Source organism: Pseudoliparis swirei, chromosome 5, assembly GCF_029220125.1.
Source record: "Pseudoliparis swirei isolate HS2019 ecotype Mariana Trench chromosome 5, NWPU_hadal_v1, whole genome shotgun sequence".
In the NCBI taxonomy this organism is placed as follows: Eukaryota; Metazoa; Chordata; class Actinopteri; order Perciformes; family Liparidae; genus Pseudoliparis; species Pseudoliparis swirei.
Window position 1 is genome coordinate 9624712 of NC_079392.1, and position 21807 is coordinate 9646518.

The window sequence follows — 21807 nt, forward strand, 5'->3', positions numbered from 1 at the left end:
TTACTTTCCGAATGACATTTAAGAACACACCTTTACTTAAACTCACACAGATACACACATTTTGCCAAAACAACATTCCAGCGCCGATCCTCTTTATTTTCTAAAGCTACTCTTTGTTACTTTTTGTTATTCTTTAATTATCCCCCTGGGGAAATCCTTCTCTGCATTTAACCCATCCTTAGCTAGTGGTATTGAAACAAATGCAGAAGGAATCGCTTCTTTAAATGTAGCTACAACTCAAAAGTTATGAGGTAATGGTCTGACAGAAGAGGGTTCTGTGGGAAGACCTCCAAATGCTCAATGTTAATGATGCATGCAAAGAACAAGGTTGAGGGTGTGGCCAAAGCAGTGAGTGGGTTTCTCTCTCCAGTGCCTGTCCTCCTTATTTTCTAAAGCTACACTTTGTTCCTTTTTTTTTATCCTTTACTTATCCCCGTAGGTAAATTATTTTCTGTATTTAACCGATCCTTAGCTATAGGAGCAGTGGGCTGCAGTGAAGCACCATGGGAGCAACTGGGGGGTTCAGTGTGTTGCTCAAGAACACCTCCTCACTGAGCTATCACTAAAAGTGCTTTAACACTAGGGATAATTTTTTCATTTCAATTCAGTTTATTTGTCTAGCCCAATTTCACAAATTAAAAATTTGTCTCGGAGTGCTTTACAATCTGTACACATAGACATCCCTGCCCCAAAACCTCACATCGGATCAGGAAAAACTCCCAAATAACCCTTCAGGGGGAAAAAAGGGAAGAAACCTTCAGGAGAGCAACAGAGGAGGATCCCTCTCCAGGATGGACAGGTGCAATAGATGTAATGTGTACAGAAGGACAGATTTAGAGTTAAAATGCATTCAATGGATATGACAGAGTGTATGAATAGTTCATCGTAGGCATATTCCACGATGGACAGCGCCACGATCCATCATGGAGGTAGAGAGGAGGAGTGGGCGGAAATAGGTATTGTTTTTTTCTTCTTTTTCGATACTGGTGCTAAAACAATACTTTTAAAATGATACCGGTGCCTCAATGGTCCCTGATCAGATACTTTTAAAAAATCAAAAATGACGATTGACGACATTAAAGAAAATGTTGCCTTGGCACAATTCTTTATTTAACTTGAAAAATACATTTAAAAAATTTAAAAGTATACTATAAATATAAATAACACAAAACACTTCGCTTACAACTACATCTTAACACTTTTTAACGTCAAACTAACAATAACAACAGTCTACAATATACTTAAATAAATATATAGAAAAACTAAACAACCATACACACAAACACTCTCTATACAGCTACAAACTTCAGCAATGTTACCATGTTCATTTTTAAATATTACGCTAATTATCATGAATTTATCAAGCGTTTGCAAAAAAAGATTGTTTGTGGAGGAAGAAGGTGAGAACTGAGATTTGTCACCTCTCTGCGACACAGTCAGACGCATCCTCAATACAACCCCAAGTCATTCAGAGGCATCAGGAATAAAACGGTCAGCTGACACACACACACACACACACACACCTACACACACACACACACACACACACACACACACACACACACACACACACACACACAGCGTGTGAAGCAGTACTTCTCACATTCTCTTGGGTGGGTGCAGGCCTTTCTGGGGGAAGTCTGCCACTACACTTGCATCTCAAGGTCACTCACACTCAGTCATTTTGGAGCAGCCGATGCCACATTAACACGCTCACCATTCATATCCGTTTGGAGACAAGTGAGATTATAATCTCACTTCCTTGCGTCATTGCATCTTGAGCAGTCTAACCCATTCTCTGTCTTGTTATCATGCTGATAATAGTCTGATTAATTGAGACTCACCGACGTGAGGGCGGGTATTGTGGTCAGTTGTCGCCCCCTTGTGGCGGACAGGCAGCACACCATCCGAAGACAATGGCATCCTCCTATTGTCTCCTAAAACCAGTAACTAAATACCAGTTACTCCTATGTAAATGACGCCTGTGAGGAAAAATAAAAAAAATTGTTGAGCAAACGCAGCACCACAAACCGCCGCCTTTACTGCAGCAGTATCACCACCATGCCATCGTAAATCATGTTGTGTCGACGGCAAAAGTGAAGGGTTGAATCATAACATGCTTCATATTTGGTGGAAAGGGCAGAGGCTGCACAAAGGGGATCATTGTTGCCTGCAGATGCCCGTCAGTGGTGCAGTCGCCCTTTGAAGGCTCTCCAATCCGAGCGCATAGCGCGACCGAGGGAGGGCGGGGCCTCTGCCCCCCCCCCCCCCCCCCCCCATCTCTGCTTCCAGCGCTGCTTTAGCACCGTGTCCCATTGACTAGACGGCCACGAACCGAGCAGCGTGTTCCAGCACGTCCCTGAACTCAGCACCGATTGAGTGGATCGGTGGGGACTTGGCGCTCGGGAGTCCTGGACTTGAGAAGCTAAGTGATGCGCGTCTCCAGGAGGTCACCGTGTGGGCAGGTATGAGACCTGTGGTGCTCACGGGCGAAGGAGCAGCAGATGTCTAGAGGATCCCAGTGTGGATGTAGCCCCATATTCCACTTCTACATCACCAGCAGGCCTGGCCCACTTCAGCTCCACATGGATGGATCTCGCTGTGCGAGTCGTACGCATGGAAAACAAAGCCCGTGCTGGTGAGCATGCCTGCCTGTCCGCGTCCACTTTCCCCGGGAGTCTCTCCAGAGCCCTCTTCGCTTCAAGCCCCCTCGCCATGAAGACGATTGCTCGGTGATTTGGTGTCTCTGCACGCCCACACGGACCGGACACCCGTATTTTTGGATCGGGCTTTTTTCTTGGGTTCCACACCGGATTTCTCTGCGCTGTGGGCTTCCTTTGTGTCAAAGGGCTTAACGCAGAGTGCGCGGACGGCACCAGAGCGGGGGCTTCGGTTCACCCGCTGTCGCGCCCAGCTGCTCTCTTTGTGGCCGGGCCGTGATGGCAGCCGGCCGGTCGGAGAGGCAGGACCACCCGCCCGAGAACGGCTTCACCTCGCTGGAGCACCCGGTGCCTCGGCTCCTACCGCACATCGACGGCACGGTGCTGCCGTCTCTGGGGGGGTTTGGGAAACACCAGAAGCATCTCGTGGTCCTGACCTGGATACCGGCATTGTTCATCGGCTGTAGTCAGTTTTCGGATTATTTCCTCCTGGCTCAGCCCAATGGCACGTGCGTGCAACCCCTCACGAACGACAGTAACTGGACCGCGGCATTCCCGCTGGTCACCGTCCCCGGTGGCGCGCCCGCGCTGCAACTCGCAGGCAACGGCACCGAGGGGGGGTACGGCGACAGCAGCGGCATGCTGTGCGCCTGCAAGGAGTTGAGGCTGGAGCTGCTGACGGGACTTAGTGAGAATGTAGTTACCAAGGTAACGACTGAGCTCCAGATAGACCCACAGAGTTCTCTCATCCTCCTCATCCTCACCACCCAGTATCTTCATCATCACTGGCACACTCAGTTCACAGCAGAGGCTGATATACAAGTACTAACACAGTTTATTGACACGTTACCCACTGACCTCAATATGAGAGGACGTGTGTGTTTGTGTGTGTGTGTGTGTGTGTCAGAGACAACAGCAGATGACTATGCTGTGGTTTGGTTTGGCTCTGATGGTTGAAGTCAGCATCATCATGCTATTAATATAAGATGACCACAATATCGCCAATTAATAGCAAACGATTTATGAAATGAGGATGTGTTCAGTTCAGTGCTTCACTGTTGTGCATTACATCACACAGAGTGGGGCAACTGGCCCAGAGCCATGAACTACAGGGATGCACCTTTCCCCTCTGCTGCCTTGGGAATGAATAATGGAGACATTGACATTCATAACGATATAAAAGAAGGAACTGTGTTTCATATTACATTACATGTCATTTAGCAGATTATTTTATCCAAAACGACTTACAATATTTAATGGTACCAATCTGCTTCTGCCAGTATTACAGTACTGACGTGATAAAGACCCACAGGTACTGTAACCAAACCTTAAAACCCGGTGAAAATCCACTATCAAAACGTTTATTTTAGTTTTGTAGTTATATGTTACTTGCTAAAACTAATGTATTTACATCAGAGCCAATCTGGGGCCAAACTAAACCTGTATGTTGTAATGAGACTGAGATAAATGGGGCCCCGGGGACGCATGTTAATCTAGCCATGCGATTGTGTCAAACACCAAACTTTAACAACTGAGCTTTGCTTTGAATCTAATTTCAGCATTTTGTAACATGATTAAAACTGGATGGTCATTTCATCAACGGGCCATCCCACCAAAAGTCGATAAACAGCACGTAGAGCTTCCACCCAGCTCGGGCCCCTGTGCACGTCTGATATCTGTTAGTGCTAATGGCCCTTATACGCAATAGAGCCATACCGACTGAGTTCTTCATATCACCAAAGGCCATTTCCTACCCTACAATCATCAGTCATAACCAATAATCTCCTTCTCTGCTCCTCGGCACAGTCGGAGGCTCAGCATGCATCCGTAAATCATTGTAAAACACCAACGCTTTTTTCTTTCACACGCACACATCTGAATTGCTCCGCTGCAGATCTTCTCAGGGTCAACTATGAGTCCACATCGTGCTTCCACATGTGTCCTTGGCTGAGTTTCAGATGCTGAGGGCTACGGCGGTGTGTGCACTGACCCATGGGCTTCAGTGGAAAGAGTGGAAAGCTATTGATTCCTGTTATTACAGACACGCGCCCACATTCTCTCGCACGCTTTCTTCCCTTCGAGGTGTTCATTTGAATATTTCCAAAGTGTTTACAGCATCAACCTTCATGAAGGATCAAAACAGTGAGTCCGGCTTGACGGACTTCTCCCTACATTTGTTTGTGTTCCCGTGCAGCGTTCAGATTGAAACTTCTCCGGATGTTTAATTCCCTTTTCATCATGTTGTGGGTGGTTTTCTCTGAAAAATTAACTAATATTCCTCTCTCTGTGTTGTGTCTCTCGTTTCAGTGGAACCTGGTTTGTGACTCAGCCTGGAAGGTGCACATCGCCAAGTTCTCTTTGCTGGTGGGCTCCATATTTGGCTACCTAGTGATGGGTGTCATGGCTGACTGGTAAGCTGCCTCTGCCCTGTTTTGTGCTTCTTTACCGCTACGGTTTGTAAACCCTAAAATATCATATTCAAGCTACAAAAAAGGAGTATTTTCTCACTTAAATCTACTCAAATATAACTGAAGATAGTGGTCTCTAATATATCTGCCTTCATCATCAATGGAGGTGGATGGAGTTTTGTTTATATGCTTAACACTTTTAATCTCTCTCTCTCTATCTCTCTCTCTCTCTCTATATATATATATATATATATATGTATTTATATTTAAAAATATATATATATAAATGTATATTTATATATATTTATATATATATATATATATATATATATATATATATATAAAGAGAGAGAGAGAGAGGAGTTCAAACATTGACCTGCTATTGGCACAAGAGGAAATGTTAACTTTTTCCACTTTCCTGATCAGTCTGGCTAAACCACAAATCTTACTGTCAAATTCTTCAGTCGAAGGTTGTTCTAATAAAACCTTCCAGGAGATACCAGGAGATTGTTTTCGGACAATTTCGGTTGCTACTGAGATATTTAAATGTTTTATTAATAGCCGTGACCACCACAAACTAAATCCATCTGCACGGCTCAGTAAGAAAATCAGTTTATTAGTAATTGGGTGGCTCGCTGTTGTCAATCAAATTCATTCTGGTCGCGTTCGCAGCCTGTGAACCACTTGAGCTGCCTAGTTGGAAAAAAAGTGCCCACATTGTGTTAGAGATCAGTAACCATGGAAACAATGTAAAGAACTGTCCCCGCTTCAGCTCTGACCTGACCCATTGACCCACTGACCCCCCTCCAACCAGGAAGTCCACAGAGTCTGAAGCAAACAATGACTGGAACGATCCGTTTCAAAGCAAAAGCTCCTTTTCTCAGTTTGTGACAGTCATTAAACACTTTGCTCCGTCTTTCTCCTTCTTGCCTTTTTCTCCGTTCCCAAAGGTTTGGTCGACACCCGGTGTTGATTCTCTCGGTGCTTTTCATGCTGGTGTTTGGTCTGAGTGTTGCCTTCTCTGTGAACGTCACCATGTTCAGCACCTTGCGCTTCTTTGAGGGTTTCTGCTTGGCGGGCCTCGCTCTCTCCCTCTACGTGCTCAGTAAGTACATGCTGTCTGCTTGGTTGTTTCCGCTGTTTCCCCACTCCTCTATTTCTTTATTTGTGCTCGGCTGTGTTTGTGTTTATTGAATCAACTCATTAACGCCCGACTGGTACAGTATGGGATCCCTGGTAGAGACGTATATAGGAAAACAATGAATTGTTCTCCGGAAAAGTTTTTCACATATCTATAGTTTGTTTTCTGCCAATAACAGCAACACAGGTCCCTGCAAACAAACCAGAACGGACGCCGTAACTCCATCTTTACATATGCAACGTTTTCACCGTGAATATTGTCATAGAACTGTTGTCTTTTATAAAGGGATATTTTGGGGGGGCTATACCTTCTATCTACGTCTTAGAAATGTCCAGTCTTTTAATCATAAGTGTTCAGTATTTGTTCGGTCAATCTTTATCTTGATAGAAGGTGCATGGCGAACTTTCAAAACGATGCAGGTACGCTTTGAGCTAAACAGGTTGAGGATAGCCAAATGCTGATGTGCTCTAGGTTTTTATATGCATTTACAACATTAACAAAGTCATGTGTTTAACAGGGAATATAGATAGTAAGATGGATACTAATGGAAGATGCTCACAGAGCCACATATGCTGGTGGAGCAGCAGCTAATAGGGACTTCAACCCTTTAGGGGTTCCCATTAGTGGGTATGTCGATGACACACCATATTACAGTACCTTCAATGCAACGATTAACTGCGTCAATGCTTTAGGTTTGTGGTGCAGGGATTTTGCAATATAATAGAGAGCACAGACTCCAGCCTGCTTTTCCAACCACATCTTAAATATTAAGAAATATATTGTATAATAATCTCCTTTCCCTTCTGTGGCTCTGTATAATAGCCAATGGCCAGGGTGACACCCAACTGGCTGATAGCATTTTCATCTCTCCCTCACCCCCTGTAGGCCTCCTCTGTCGGGCCAGTCGGAGATTAGTACATCATTATGCATGAAGCGAGGGCAGAATGGGCGCTCACGCGGTGGGGCTGGTTGAGTCCCCCTCAGTGGGGGATTGTGATACATATCTGCAGAACTGCTTCTCAAAACAAACAAACAAAATGGACGCCTCGGAGCCGTCTACCGAGAGACTCTTCAGAAATGAATGGAATCTGCGATGTATACAGAGACTCATAACGTTGTGTTCCGTGGACCCTTTGAGTCAACGTCACGGGGGGTTGAGAATGCGAGAGTGGAATGTGATTTATGTACGACGGGTTTAAAAAGAAGACAACGCTGCAAGGACTGAGCGAGTCGAGGGAAATACTTGAGTTTATTTCATAACCAAACAGAACTTATGTCACTGTGTGTTGTGTTGTGTGTGTGTGTGGTAGCGTACTGTTCTCACACACGAGCTGTGCGGCAATGCAACCCAAGATGTCATTTTTCACTGTGTCGAACTAAAACAGCACAGGTGCAGAGTGGAGTATGAAGCTTCTCATCTCTGTAGCGTCTTTGTGCTTGTATTGTTCGCCCAGAGAGGTTCAGCAGTCCCCCTGCAGGACAGAACCGGTGCCGCCCATCAGGGTTTTGGCAGTGACGCATTGTTTTGTTGTGCGGGCATACTTTAGATTTGAGATGAAAAAATAGCTGTGAGGTTGAAGCGACTTTAGGCTTTAATTTGGTGGTTCTTCACATCCATGTCTGGGGAACGTTGGACCCGCGGCTCTTTTTAAACAAAGTCCTACGATTTTACAACCATTTCTCTGGACAGTGGTCCTAAACATACACACGAGCAGCGGTGGAATAAGTACTTATATCTTTTACTTCAGTCTACAGTTCTGGAAAACTATTGTTACAGCTGGTGAAACACATTTTAACTCCTTATTATATTATTGGATAGTTGGATTCATCGCATATCACATTTGGTAAATGAATCGCATGTTTTATTCGTAAAACCTAAGAAGTAACTCCAGCTGTCAGAAACATGTAGTGGAGTAGAGGTATAAAGTAGTCGACAATTGAAATACTCAAGCAAAGTAAAAGTCCCTCCAATTTGCACTTAAGTACAATACTTGAGTAAATGTACCAAGGAGTGTTTACATCCACGTCTGATGTGCCGGAAGTGTCTCCTTAAAACATATTCTCAGCTTTAAGGGGTGACAATTGATTGAACTCAAGCAGGAAACACTTAAACACAGTGGTCAAATGGAAAGGGATATAAAAAGTGTATACATTTTAGTAGTTTTAACAATTAATGATAAGAAGAAGAAGACTAAGTCTGCTGTCCAAGTACTAACCATGGCCAGCTCCATCATTAGCTTCGGGGTTGTACGGCTGTAAGAACTGGACTGAGATCTGCGGATGCTGCAACGTCATTAAAACAAAGTCCTCCAGGGCAAGAAACGCGAGCAGTCAGATAATCACACAGAATGTCAGCATGCCAGCAGATTAGCTAATCTTATTTGGAAGAGCAAGCATCCATCACAGTCAACAAATAAACCTCCTTGCTCAGCGCTGATCCCCTGTGCTCGCCATGGCTCAGCGCTCGCACACATTTATTTCCAGGCCTGTCTCGCTTCTTTCCTGGTTTCCTGCCTCCCACCTGGTCTCCAGCAGGTGAAACGCATCATTGGTTGGTGTGAGGTCGTGTGACCCACTTGGCCAGTGAATAACGTGCTCCCGTTTGCCCTTAAAACAAACCCATGCTGCCTCGTCTGTACGTTAAGTATTTATTTTCACCTGCTGCTATGTGCTAACGAAACATGCATGTAGCACACACATAGGGTATTATGGGCGGTTGTGTATGTGCTTGGGTTGCACTGCTCCATCTTATCGTGCTCATCACCCCGAAGAAATACTCTTTCTGTCGGTCCTCTCACCCTCAGCGCTGAATTTCTATTTCTAAATCCAGCATCGTTTTCCATTTTCACTCTATGCTTCCCTCGACTCTCCTCTGCCCCATTCATCCCATCCTCCGCCTCCTCCTCCTCCTCCGCCTCCTCCTCTCTCTCACTACCATTTCATTACTCTCACTTTCTCTCGGCTCATTTGAAATCTCTCATTGTTCGGTTATCTCTCTGCAGCACGCAGAGAGTAATAAACTCCACCGCGGGTGCCAACAGGAGCTTCGGCGTGTGCTGTTAATGTAAATGTGTTGATTTGTGTGTTGTTTGCATGTCTGGTTGTTGCACCAATTCTGCATTCAGTGTTTATTATTTTGTAATTTAGCACACACCTATTAAAGAGCCGTCCCCTGGGAGGAAAAAAGAAAGGTGCTTTCCTCACTCCTCGTTCACCTTTCCTTGTTTTTCTGCCCATAATCCAAACTCATCTGGAAAATAATATCATATTAATACAACGGCTGTTTTTAAAGACAAACCCCTTCACGGATACTCCACTGAAACTTTATCTTTTGAATGTTAAATATCTGTTGATTTTCAAAGCTGCTCAAGCATCCTTATCAAACCACTGCTTCAGAGCCACTCCTTGAGGCCCACAGGGAGTGGGCATGTGGTACTCAAAGAGGATTTCAGGGAGTGAGGTTTGCATGGACCCAAAGGAATTAGGCTGTGTTTACTTTTACACCATTAGATAAGGTTAATGTCTTTGTCTCTGTCTCTGCTCTGCTCGCGGTCTCCGAGACGTGTAGCTAATGAGACATGCAGTGTGTGTGTGTGTGTGTGTGTGTGTGTGTTGTTGTGAGCTACAGGGACGACTACTGCTGACTCGGCTGGGGAGACGTACTGTCCTGTCATGCCCTTGTCCAACCTGCTATCCATTTCGCATATCTGCCTCTCTGTGAGGTCATCTAGCTCCGTAACATTTTTTTTTAGTGTATAATGTTCCACAAACCAAAAGCGATGTTTTCAAACTGTCCAGATTTGGCCACTTGGCTTTAAGACTAAGATTATATGTGACTGGAACAATTAAAGTATGATCAAATTGTCAACAATACATTTTCTGTGGGTCGACTTATCGATACATGGCCCATGACTACATTTCTCCCTCTCCCCAAATGCAGTCCAACCTGCACCCTCCCTACACATCAACATCACTCACACAGAAACACACAAGCACACGCACACAACATACTGTGGTTCTCGCTCTGTTCTCATGCCCCAGGCAAGGTTAACACAAAGTGTGTGTGTGGTGGCGCTGTCAGCCAATTTGTCATCAAAGATTAGTTTGGCCATTAGAAAAGCTGCTTTGTGTTGCCTTCTCTTTGTTTTTAGCCTCCCTTTCTTCCATTGTAGTTTTTGGTTTCCCACTCCCCTCTGCAACTGTTTGACGGTGGAGTACTGCTCAGTGGGAGGAGGAGGTAAGGAGGTAAAGAGGGTGGAAGTGGGGGATGGTGGCTTTACAAAGGGTGAGGGAGCCACTTTAGCCCTGATGAGCAAGAGGGAAGAGTGGGCAGGAGGGAGGATCAGCCCACCGGGGGGGGGGGGGGGGGGGACAGTGAGATAATCAGCACAAGGAGAACCATTCTCCAACTCGGCAGGAACAAAAGCTCCCTACAACTGTGAGTGTGAGTGTGTGTGTGTGTGTGTGTGTCCCAGTAGATTCAGCAGGATCAGAAATCTCCCCAGAGAGTTGGGGAGTGTTTTTTTGTTTCGCTCGGTAGGTTTAGAGATGCATTGCCTTTGCCCAGATACAGTTTATGTCTAGTGTGTGTGTGTGTGTGTGTGTGTGTGTGTGTGTGTGTGTGTGTGTGTGTGTGGCTGTGGCTGTGTCTGATCCATGCCTATCGACCGACTGCTGTGGAGAGCAGAACCAAAGAGACACAGCCTTCGTTGCTTTTGGGAAAACACTACATGGAAACAAGCATCGTACTTCTGTATGATTTTGAGATACTACGATTGAACTACTGCACTTTCATTTAAAGCATTTTGGGGCAATATTTAGCATTTTACTCTGTGACACTAGTTATTTAGCAAAACAAATGTTCACATTCAAAATGTAAAATCCTTCAACATAAAGTATTTTGAGTATAAAAACATCTCTATATCCTGAATGGAACATGATACAGATAATCTGTGAAGAAATCTGGTTCCTCTGCCTCCATATGGCATATGCAAGGTTCCACCAAGCCTGGAGGAAACGCAGCTGTCAATCACTGCTGGTGAAGCTTGCACTGCCTATTTTCAGATACATATTTTAGCTGACTGTTTATCTGTAAAATGAGAATTTGCTCCAGTCAGTGGGCGGGGCTTGGTATTGGCTCGGCTGCATTCAGTACAGTTTGTGATTGACACTGCTTTTCACTTTTCATTTTATTGTTTATATTCTATTATTCTATTCTATTATTTATATTATTTAGCGATATTAGTGATTTTAGTCTGACTACTTCAAGTAAAATGTCGAAGCGTATTTTTAAACTACACTTCTCCTTTGATGCACAAGAGAGAAAAGCCAGGTTTAGGATTATGGGTCAGGGTAATTTGCTTAATCTGTTCTGGTTCCTGCAGGGAGGGCTTTTGGGGATATTACCTCTAAAATTGTCTATCAGGGGCTGAAGAAAACATAGATGAAGGGATTTCCATAAATGCTTTTATTTCGTTCCTCCTGCCCTGTGTTCTAACTGCATGATTACCTGTGTTTCTCTTTGAAAATCGGTGTCATCTTTCTGTCTCTTTCTTTCCCTCTCCCTCTCTCTGTGCTTTCATCTGTATCTCTGCCTCCCTCTTGATAGTCTCTATTATTATTCCTCCGGTGATTCAACTGATGAATAGAGGGACTTTTACATTTCCTTTGGGAGGAAAAGTCATTTGTATTCGGCTCCTGCCTTCCTACTATGTCCCTTCCCTTTCCTCCCCCTCGGTTTCCTCTTCCTCACAATAAGAAGTCATGGCACATGAGGCCAGGTTAGCGAGTCTCCCTCCCTCACCCATCCTCCCACAATGATCACCTTCAAAAAGACCTTGCCATATGGGCCAAGCCATCTGGACTGTACCATGTTACAGGCGGTAGGGGAGGGGAGGAGAGCCTCGTCGGGAGGGGGGCTATTAAGGGACGGTTACAGTGAAACGTACACCGAGCAGCTGAACCCTCTCAGAAAAAAACCTTGACATGTAGTCCATCCCAACGTTTTAAAGCGGCCGGGTGTTTAACCAGTTTGTTCTTGTGAGTGATGGGCGTTCTTAATAATTCACAGGGGAGATTCAGTACTCGCCCCACCATTAAACAAACACTCTTCCAGGTCATTAAGGCTGCTTTTTTGTTTATGATGGACATAACATCCACACGCATGCAGCTTATAGATAATTTACTGGTCTTGGCACGACAGGAAACTAAATTCATTCTCTTTCTCCCCATCCTTTCACTTTAGGGATCGAGCTTTGTTTGCCAGCCTGGCGTTTCTCCGTGACCATGGTGGCCAGTTTTCTGATGGTGGCCGGGCAGCTACTGATGCCCGGGGTGGCCGCTCTGTGCCGCATTTGGCCAGGCCGCGACGACTGGCAGGTCCTGCAGATTGTCATAATCAGCCCTTTCGTTCTGATGCTGCCCTATGTGTGGTGAGTCCCGCCCTCTGAGGAAACCCACAGTGGGTGGGGTGGGGTGGGAGGAGGCAGATTCTTCTCTCACTGAGCCAGGCGATGGCTTGCACTGTACACACTGCACCTCACAGTACTGTGCAGCCTCTGCTTCGACTTACACACAATACTCTCTTTCTTCTATTGTCTTCCTTCTTCCCCCGCTTCTGTCGGTTTCTTCTTCTGGCTCTTACAAATCGGTCCTCATCCTTCTCTTCTCTTGTTCCATGTCCTTCCCATTCCTCTCTTTCGCTCACTCGCCAGGCTTTTTCCAGAGTCGCTGCGCTGGTTGCTGGCCACCCATCACTACAGGCGGTCCAAAGTCATGATGCTGCGTATCGCCAAGAAGAACCAGGTTAACGTGACCACCGAGCCACACGCAGTTCTGACGGGTGAGGGGCGGGAAACCGAGACGAATGATGTTGAATCTTTTTTCGCTTCTTGGTGTGCGTGATGAAATGAACATGCAACAAACACAAAGACACTGACTCACACACAAAGAGACTTTCATATGTGCAAGCATGCTGTCGTTTCCAAGCACTGTTTTTTATGATGAAATGCATTTGTCATCATCCTTTAGATAAATCAAGTTTTTTTTAAAAAGCCGGATGTCTTCCCGAGACTACCACCAATGATTATTTTCATTTAACTTTAAATCTGTTTTAAATCATTGTATCATTGTAGATGCCAGGAAATAGTGAAAACTGCCCACCAGAATTTTCTTGTGTTGTCAGATCAGAACAAAAAGGAAAGATATTAAGTGCACAATATCACTTGGCAGGACATTATCACATAACAAAGTCCATTTGATAAATGACTGGATGAAAAGAGTCAATTAATTGTCCTGCTACCGCACAGTACTTCAAGGATTTACCTTGGACCACCCCCATTTCTCACCGACGTGTCCTCTCCCCCCGGTGATAGATTCAGTGCCCATGACTCTCCCAGTGTCCAAGCAGACAGACCGATAATGAGTGTGTGTGTGTGTGTGTGTGTGCAAAATGGATGTGCTATCCATCTAAAAGGGCCCAGAGCACATTAACTTCTCTGAGCTGAAGGCCCCTTAGCGGCCGGCCTCTCATTCCCTTCTTCAAGGAAAGGTCTCACGGTATGCGTTTCATGTGTCCTACCAGAGCTGGAGCAGGAGCTGCACAAGAAACCCCAGCCGACCTGTATCGTCAGGATGGTGAGCACCAGGAACCTGTGGAAGAACATCGTGGTGCTGTGCGTCAACTCGTAAGTGTGCTGCTGTGGCCGCAGCATGAATAACACATGGGCTCATGCTCCAGAGAGAGAAGTGTGCGCCACCTCTCCGTCCGCCTTCTGAATGTGTCTTTGTGTGGTCGGTGCAGGCTGACGGGTTACGGGATCCACCACTGCTTCGCCCGCAGTATGATGGACCCGGAGGCCAAGCCCATCGCCTTGTGCCACGCCGACTATTACACGATGGCTGGCATCGCCGTGGTCACCTGCCTGGCGCTTTGCCCCGCGGTGGGACTGATGGGTCGGCGCGGAGGGCTGCTCACCTTCATGATCATCACTGCCCTGGCGTCCCTGCTGCAGCTCGGTTTACTCAACTGTGAGTTATCGCACAAGTCCTGCAACACTAATTGCTACACCTGTACACACTTTGCATTCAAGGGTTTACAATGATAAACAACTAAAGTAGCTAGATAGCTAAATAATGTAAATTATGGGAAATAAGATGAAATAATCCTTTAGCGCAGCGGGGACATTTACTGGATTACAGCAGCATACAGAAAGTGCAAACAAGAGAAATAGTAATATAAGTCAAACAAGTGTTATAAATAAGTAATAAACAAAAATATAATGACAAATTTGAGTACAGACAGAATACATTTTTATTTCACGGCGTATTGCAAAAAGTCCAAGTCGTAAAAATCAGTTCTGAAAGTTATTGCAAGAGAGAAAGTTTGAATTTGACAGTGAAGTTAAAGTTGGACATTTTGCACCCTGTGTCGTTAAAACCGAGCAGATTGCAGTTCTCCATGCGCAGTACAGAAGTCATTATTTCAGGAGTTCTCCTGAAAGCTTTTATTTGTTCCGTTCTGCTTGTTATGAGTCAGCGCTGCCCTTTGTGCTCACTAATGTCATGTTTCTTTTCTCTCCAACGCTCGCGAATGGAATTCAGTGATTGGCAAGTACAGCCTACGCCATGACACAGGTACAACCGCAGTTTGTTGATTTGTGAATATTTTGTCAAACCTTTTTTTTCCACCTGGCTTTGTTGAATACTTGATTTTGATTGGTCAACCGCAGCATGATCTGTTATTTCTTTATGGCAGAGCTCTATGAATAACAGACTGTTGCTATGGACGGAAGTCTGACCTCCGTACACAGCGAGAGGACAATTTGTTTTATTGAAAATCAAAAAAATTGTTTTGTTTTTTTACCCCGACAGTGATAAGCATACATCTTGAATCATCGTTAACACTGTAGCCACTGTACATAATCTCTTACATAAAAAAATACAAATTAATGTTGCTGTTACTGGTGTTCTGACATTTTCTTGTCCTCCTCTGGACAGTTCTGCGAGACTCTCTGAACAGGAAATTCTCGGTGGCCTTCTCCATCATCGGCATGTTCTCCTCTCACGCGGTCAGCACACTCAGCATTTTCTTTTGTGCTGAAATCACCCCTACGGTCATCAGGTGAGCCTCGGTGGTCATTAAAAAGAAATACAACACTTAGAGGAGCTTTCTGCCACGGGCGAGCTCCAGGCTGTATCCCACATCATTTCGTATTTGTTACCTCTTGGGAACTATCTACTGTGGGCCATTTTACTTAATTGTCCATATTATAGGTGTGAAATATATGCGCACAGAAATGTGAAAAATGTAGAAAAAAGGAAAACTGAACGCCTAATTTGTGTCCCAATGTTGAAGTACGTACTAACTTTAAGGAGTGGACAAATGTTGCTTTATCTTATATTTTTCGATTGTCGTAACTCCTTAAAAATGTATGTGATCCATGTCAAACATAAAAAGAATATTATCCTATTCGTACAAAATAGTGAAGTACATTTATTTCTTGTGTACCAACTGCAAAGACAGTAGACTATGCCAATTACTGTATCTTCACTACTGTGACTTGCTGCAGCGTATGGACTCGTTGGACAAAGCTCTTGTTTTCGTGTTGCTTATTAGCGCCATCCTGTGGCGCGGTGCTGAGGTGGCTGGTCAGTCTGTTCAGTATGCTTCAAACGAACTAGTGTAGACAAAGTATGGGCCAAAAAGTCTGCCTCCATAGAGAAGGACAGGATGACCCACACATACACACATAAAGGTGCCCTATATGACAGGAGGGTGCAACAAATTAGGGTTCAAAGAATATCTACATAAAGTTGATAATCCAGTCGCCTCATAAACCTGTTCAAATGGAATAGACATACAGCTACTATGTTTATGAGGAACTACAAACAGGGAGTGGTCAAAACCGACAGCAGAGGCTTGTGTTTGAGGTGTCGGAGCAGCAACACACACTTTATTTTATAGCATACCGATACCTGAAGGGCCCCTGTTACCATGGTAACACATCTGTCCCACCTCTCTCTCTCTCCCTCTGCAGGGGTGGAGGACTGGGTCTGGTCCTGGCCAGCGCCGGCTTCGGCATGCTCACCGCCCCCATCATGGAGCTCCACAACCAGAAGGGCTACTTCCTGCATCATGTGATCTTCGCCTGCTGCACCCTGCTGTGCATCATCTGCCTGCTGCTGCTGCCCGAGCCGCGGGGCCAGCCCCTGCCGGAGAGCCTGGCCGACGGAGAGACCTTCACCCGACAGACGCTGCTCCACCCCGGAGAGCAGCATCTCCTCCTGGCCAGGATCGACGGGGAGTACGCCCGCGTGCACGACACGCCGCTGCACCGCACGACCACCGGGGGCGCCACAGTGGCAGCGGCAACCGCTCTGGCAGCGGTGCCCGCCTCGTACAGTCTGGCCACTGGCGGGGAGGTGATAGGAAACCGTGCCATAGCCAACGGGGTGTGAGCATCCCAACAATAATCTACTACTGCGCTAATTATTGCTTTTGCATTAATGTGAACTGAATGGTCATTGATCTTGTGCGAGGGGGGCGGGGGGTACTTTTAAGGGAACCAAAAACAAAGAATCTTTTCGGATGAACCAGATGAACTCTAACGGTGACGATAATACATTTGTATAGTTTGTAGTGATTATGATTCATTCAGGAGTTGCCAAACAAATATTGTACTGGACTAAGTCTATCTGAAGTCAGTGTGTGTGTGTTAAATAATATGGAAGTCTTGAGTGGTGTTTGGGGATTTCCTTGCACTGCCGTCTGCTCCGTGGAGAATGATTGATTGGTAAAAGACGCACGCGCGGGCCAGTGGGGAGGCCAAGGAGAGCAGGCTAGCTTTGAGCAACGTGTGCTCTGGGAGTTTTCTGTTCGCAGTTGTTGACACGTTGAGAGAGAATTTCACTGAATCTTATAATTCTTTATGTTATTTTGCACTAAATGTCAGACACAATCAAGTGTTTGTGATTTTCAGCCAACGTGTTGGGAGATCCAGAGATTGGCTAAACCACTACCACTCGTTTTGCATGAAAGGGCACAAATAGTTTTACATGTTTCCTTATTTTTCATATTTGTGGTCCCTCTACTGGAAGTCCAATGTGACACTTTATCCTCAGAGATGAGGTCAGTGTAGACACTGATTTCGAAAGAAAGCATTACTGCTATTGTTGTGGGTGTATGATGGTTGTCCGAGACGATGGACAACTGGAGACCTTGGCAGACTCTTGTGTGTGTGTGTGTGTGTGTGTGTGTGTGGCCGGTGGAGACGGCGGGTGACGCTGAACAGATCTGAGAGTTGAACGGACATAAGAGTGACCAGTCAGTGTGCTACTGTATGTCTTATGACGCTTCTCAGCATTTCAACGGCTTTATCGTGATTGCTCTGGTCTTTTCTTTTTTTTAACAAAACAGAATTGCAATTCAAGAAAACCAGTATTTATGTTGTCATGCTGCCAAGGGCAATTTTGTTGCTTGAAATACCTCCATAGATATTTCCACTCTCACTCTTTGTTCTCTGTACTGTAGTAATGTTGTTATTGTGCAACTTTGTGTAACTATAGCCAGAAAGCATACTATTTTACAGTTTTTTGAAATAAACGTTTGTGAAGTTTAGAATAGAGCAGTGCCGTCTGCAGAGACCTGGCCTAGTTGTGATTGGTGTTCATTTATACACTTTACTACGTAAGTATCCCTTAGGACTGCAGAACAATGCAAGGTATGTATACCTGTACCTTTCATTCAAAATGTATGAACCGTCAACCTTAGTTTCATAGGATATAAGAACATTGAATAGATCCACCATTTTTCATCTATATAGCTGACATCAAGTACACAGCACGTATTTTGAACACCCTGTACGATTTACTAGTTTGTATGTTTTCAACAGTTAGACACAAAAACAAAGATCAACCACTAATGCCGTTTTCTAATACAACGCATTTGTACAAAAAGCCATAGGCCTACATGTTTTGATATTAAACCACTTAATTTATTATGTCAATAAAAGAACACTTGATGTGACAGTGTGTGGTTATTGTGTTGAAGTAGCATTACAGTATATGCTGGAGTACATCAGTCCAAATAGAAGAAGCAGAAGCACCTGCTGCTTTAAGCTGCCCCTCTTCCTACATGTCCTCAGTTCTACACAAAACAGTTCAATAAACAAAAATGTACAATCAAATGTGCTCAAAAGTGTTCAGGGTGAAGCTCCAACTCCTTTTTGATCCGGCCTTCCACCAGAAGACTGAGGTTGGATGCCGTCACTGGAAGACTGTAACTCACAAATACTTGCTTTTTGGTCCTCTTTGCTGCAAAACAGAAACACACAGACAATTATTTCCCTTTTTGATTTCACACTAAATGGTTTGCTATTGTGCACAACTGCACTAAAGTCATTAGTCGGTCTTGTCAGAGATTTGCACGTTTTAGCCTTTTTTATACATTGTCTTTTACAATTACCATCATTGTACAAAGCGTGACGCAGGACGTGTGTATGTGTGTGGGTGTGTTTATCACATGTAATTACATTTCGGGGGGTTTGCATATCATCTTGTGAAGAGGACTTGACACTCGGTTGGCATCTTCAAAAGGGAAAATTATTATCGCCTTCATTTGTGTCAAACCTGTGTTATCGTATGTGAAACTAAACGATTGTGCGTCCATTTATTATCACGTGGCATTCAGGTGTACCTTGTAAACTCTTGAGTTTACAGTTTCTTCCCATTTGACTGGTGAAATAAGTTATTGTTAGTACATATCAAATCAATGTCACACATTTTACCATATGGCCTGAGAGAGGTACATTCCAAGTTTCAAGACATTATTTTACTGAAATTATTGTTGGCCAGTAGCTGCAAAAGATTGAAGAATTGTTAGCAACATACAAAAACATCTTAAATATAACCCCATAGCATCTGAAAAAAAAGCACTTGAGTTTATTGATAACTTTTCAGATTATCAGCAATCATGGAACACATAAAACCATGCATCCTTACCTAATCTCTGTGCCAAGGAATTTGGAGTGATATTGGATGGGTCCCCCATGACTAGTGTAGATATAGGCATCGAATCCTGCAGACAAAACAATTATGCAATCAATCATTAGCTCTCACATTATGAGCTATTTTTGGATACTTTGACAAGTTAATAATATCCTTCACAATAAAGTACCCCATTACACTGATGCTAAATTAATTTCAATCAATTACTAGAAAACATCAGTCCAATTTACGGCCCACACGTTTTAGAGATATGCGGTACTTTAAAGAGTCAAGTACTATAACATGAATGCTAAAGAAATCATCATCTCTAGCTGCATATTGTAATATTGTCAAACGCTTATAAATGCAGTATATATATATATATATATATATATACACTACCGTTCAAAAGTTTGGGATCACTTAGAAATGTCCTTATTTTTCAAAGAAAAGCATTGTTTTTTTCAATGAAGATAACATTAATCAGAAATACACTCTATACATTGTTAATGTGGTAAATGACTGTTCTAGGTGGAAATGTCTGGTTTCTAATGAAATATCTCCATAGGTGTATAGAGGCCCATTTCCATCAACTATCACTCCAGTGTTCTAATGGTACATTGTGTTTGCTAATCGCCTTAGAAGACTAATGGATGATTAGAAAACCCTTGTGCAATTATGTTAGCACAGCTGAAAACTGTTTTGCTGATGAGAGAAGCTATAAAACTGGCCTTCCTTTGAGCTAGTTGATTATCTGGAGCATCACATTTGTGGGTTCGATAAGACTCTCAAAATGGCCAGAAAAAAAGAAGCTTCATGTGAAACTCACCAGTCTATTCTTGTTCTTAGAAATGAAGGCTATTCCATGCGAGAAATAGCAAAGAAACTGAAAATGTCCTACAGCGGTGTGTACTACTCCCTTCAGAGAACAGCACAAACGGGCTCTAACCAGAGCAGAAAGAGAAGTGGGAGGCCCCGGTGCACAACTCAGCAAGAAGACAAGTACATTAGAGTCTCTAGTTTGAGAAATAGACGCCTCACAGGTCCTCAACTGGCAGCTTCTTTAAATGGTACCCATAAACCGCCAGTGCCATCAGCGACAGTGGAGAGGCGACTCCGGGATGCTGGCCTTCTAGGCAGAGTGGCAAAGAAAAAGCCATATCTGAGACTGGCCAATAAAAAGAAAAGATTGGTATGGGCAAAAGAACACAGGCATTGGACAGAGGAAGATTGGAAGAAGGTGTTATGGACAGATGAATCCAAGTTTGAGGTGTTTGGATCACACAGAAGAACATTTGTGAGACGCAGAACAAGTGAAAAGATGCTGGAAGAGTGCCTGACACCATCTGTCAAGCATGGTGGAGGTCATGTGATGGTCTGGGGCTGCTTTGGTGCTGGTAAAGTGGGAGATTTGTACCAGGTAAAAGGGATTTTAAATAAGGAAGGCTATCGCTCCATTTTGCAACGCCATGCCATACCCTGTGGGCAGCGCTTGATTTGAGCCAATGTCCTCCTCCAACAGGACAATGACCCAAAGCACACCTCCACATTGTGCAAGAACTATTGAGGGAAGAAGCAGGCAGCTGGTATGCTGTCTGTAATGGAGTGGCCAGCACAGTCACCAGATCTCAACCCCATTGAGCTGTTGTGGGAGCAGCTTGACCGTATGGTCTGCAAGAAGTGCCCATCAAGCCAATCCAACTTGTGGCAGGTGCTTCAGGAAGCGTGGGGTGACATTTCAACAGATTACCTCAACAAATTAACAGCTAGAATGCCAAAGGTCTGCAATGCTGTAATTGCTGCAAAAGGAGCATTCTTTGATGAAAGCAAAGTTTGAAGAAAAAAATTAATACTTCTAATACAAATCATTATTTCTAACCTTGTCAATGTCTTGACTATATTTTGCAACTCATTTGATAAATAAAAGAGTGAGTTTTCATGGAAAACACGAAATTGTCTGGGTGATCCCAAACTTTTGAACGGTAGTGTATATATATATATATATGTGTGTGTGTGTGTGTGTGTGTGTGTGTGTGTGTGTGTGTGTGCGTGTTTGTGTCCATTTAACTTAATTTCATTCAAATGTTTTATTTTCTAACGTCGTTCTACTTTATAAAACTGTACATCTATTGATTACTTTGATTATGAATTAACTGGTTGATCGATTAATGTTGACATCACAATACATCCCGTTTTACAGGGTCTCTGTATTTGTTTTGTTTGCAAAATACTCATTTGTAAACAGTCTATGGTTAAAACATTTACCTCCGAGATGTAGCTAGTGCAGAAGTATGAAGTAGCAGGAAAATAAAATACTTCAAATGTGTACTTAAATACAGTACTCGTGTACTCACATATTTGCTGCACATCGAGACGGCCAGGTTTGACAGAACCGGACTCGAACCGACCCACAGGAAGAAACCTCCGTTCAGCTTCATCACGTGAAAGTGTACGAGCTGCTCTAAAATCCTCTCCGAGAAATTGTGCACAGTAATGGGTTCAAAAGCCTCTCCGTTTTGTGTGTTGCTCATATTTGTGTGCGTGCGTCGGTGTATAACTTTAACAACCTGCGAACAGAGAAGCTAGCGACGAACTTGAGCTCGTGCTCGCAGCG

The 21807-nt window shown here is 44.2% G+C and overlaps 2 protein-coding genes across 3 annotated transcripts; one reads left to right on the top strand and one right to left on the bottom strand.

Moving 5' to 3' along the window:
- The first annotated feature begins 2298 nt into the window (after nt 1-2298).
- On the top strand, nt 2299-18234 carry LOC130194342 (solute carrier family 22 member 23-like). Its single transcript, XM_056415312.1, has 10 exons — nt 2299-3368; nt 4968-5071; nt 6019-6173; nt 12454-12640; nt 12923-13050; nt 13792-13894; nt 14011-14237; nt 14811-14843; nt 15207-15330; nt 16247-18234. Exons 1-10 carry the CDS (start codon nt 2940-2942, stop codon nt 16665-16667), a joined length of 1911 nt encoding a protein of 636 aa, XP_056271287.1. The 5' UTR covers nt 2299-2939; the 3' UTR covers nt 16668-18234.
- On the bottom strand, nt 18179-21800 carry psmg4 (proteasome (prosome, macropain) assembly chaperone 4). 2 transcript variants are annotated; one of them, XM_056415313.1, is made up of 4 exons: nt 21548-21800; nt 19209-19284; nt 18740-18794; nt 18179-18521 (listed from the first exon to the last, which is right to left on the bottom strand). In XM_056415313.1, the coding sequence occupies exons 1-4, from the start codon at nt 21722-21724 to the stop codon at nt 18410-18412; spliced, it is 420 nt and encodes a 139-aa protein (XP_056271288.1). In that variant the 5' UTR covers nt 21725-21800; the 3' UTR covers nt 18179-18409. The 2 variants fall into 2 exon arrangements, with proteins under 2 accessions (XP_056271288.1, XP_056271289.1); XM_056415314.1 differs by lacking the exon at nt 18740-18794.
- Nucleotides 21801-21807: the final 7 nt, after the last annotated feature.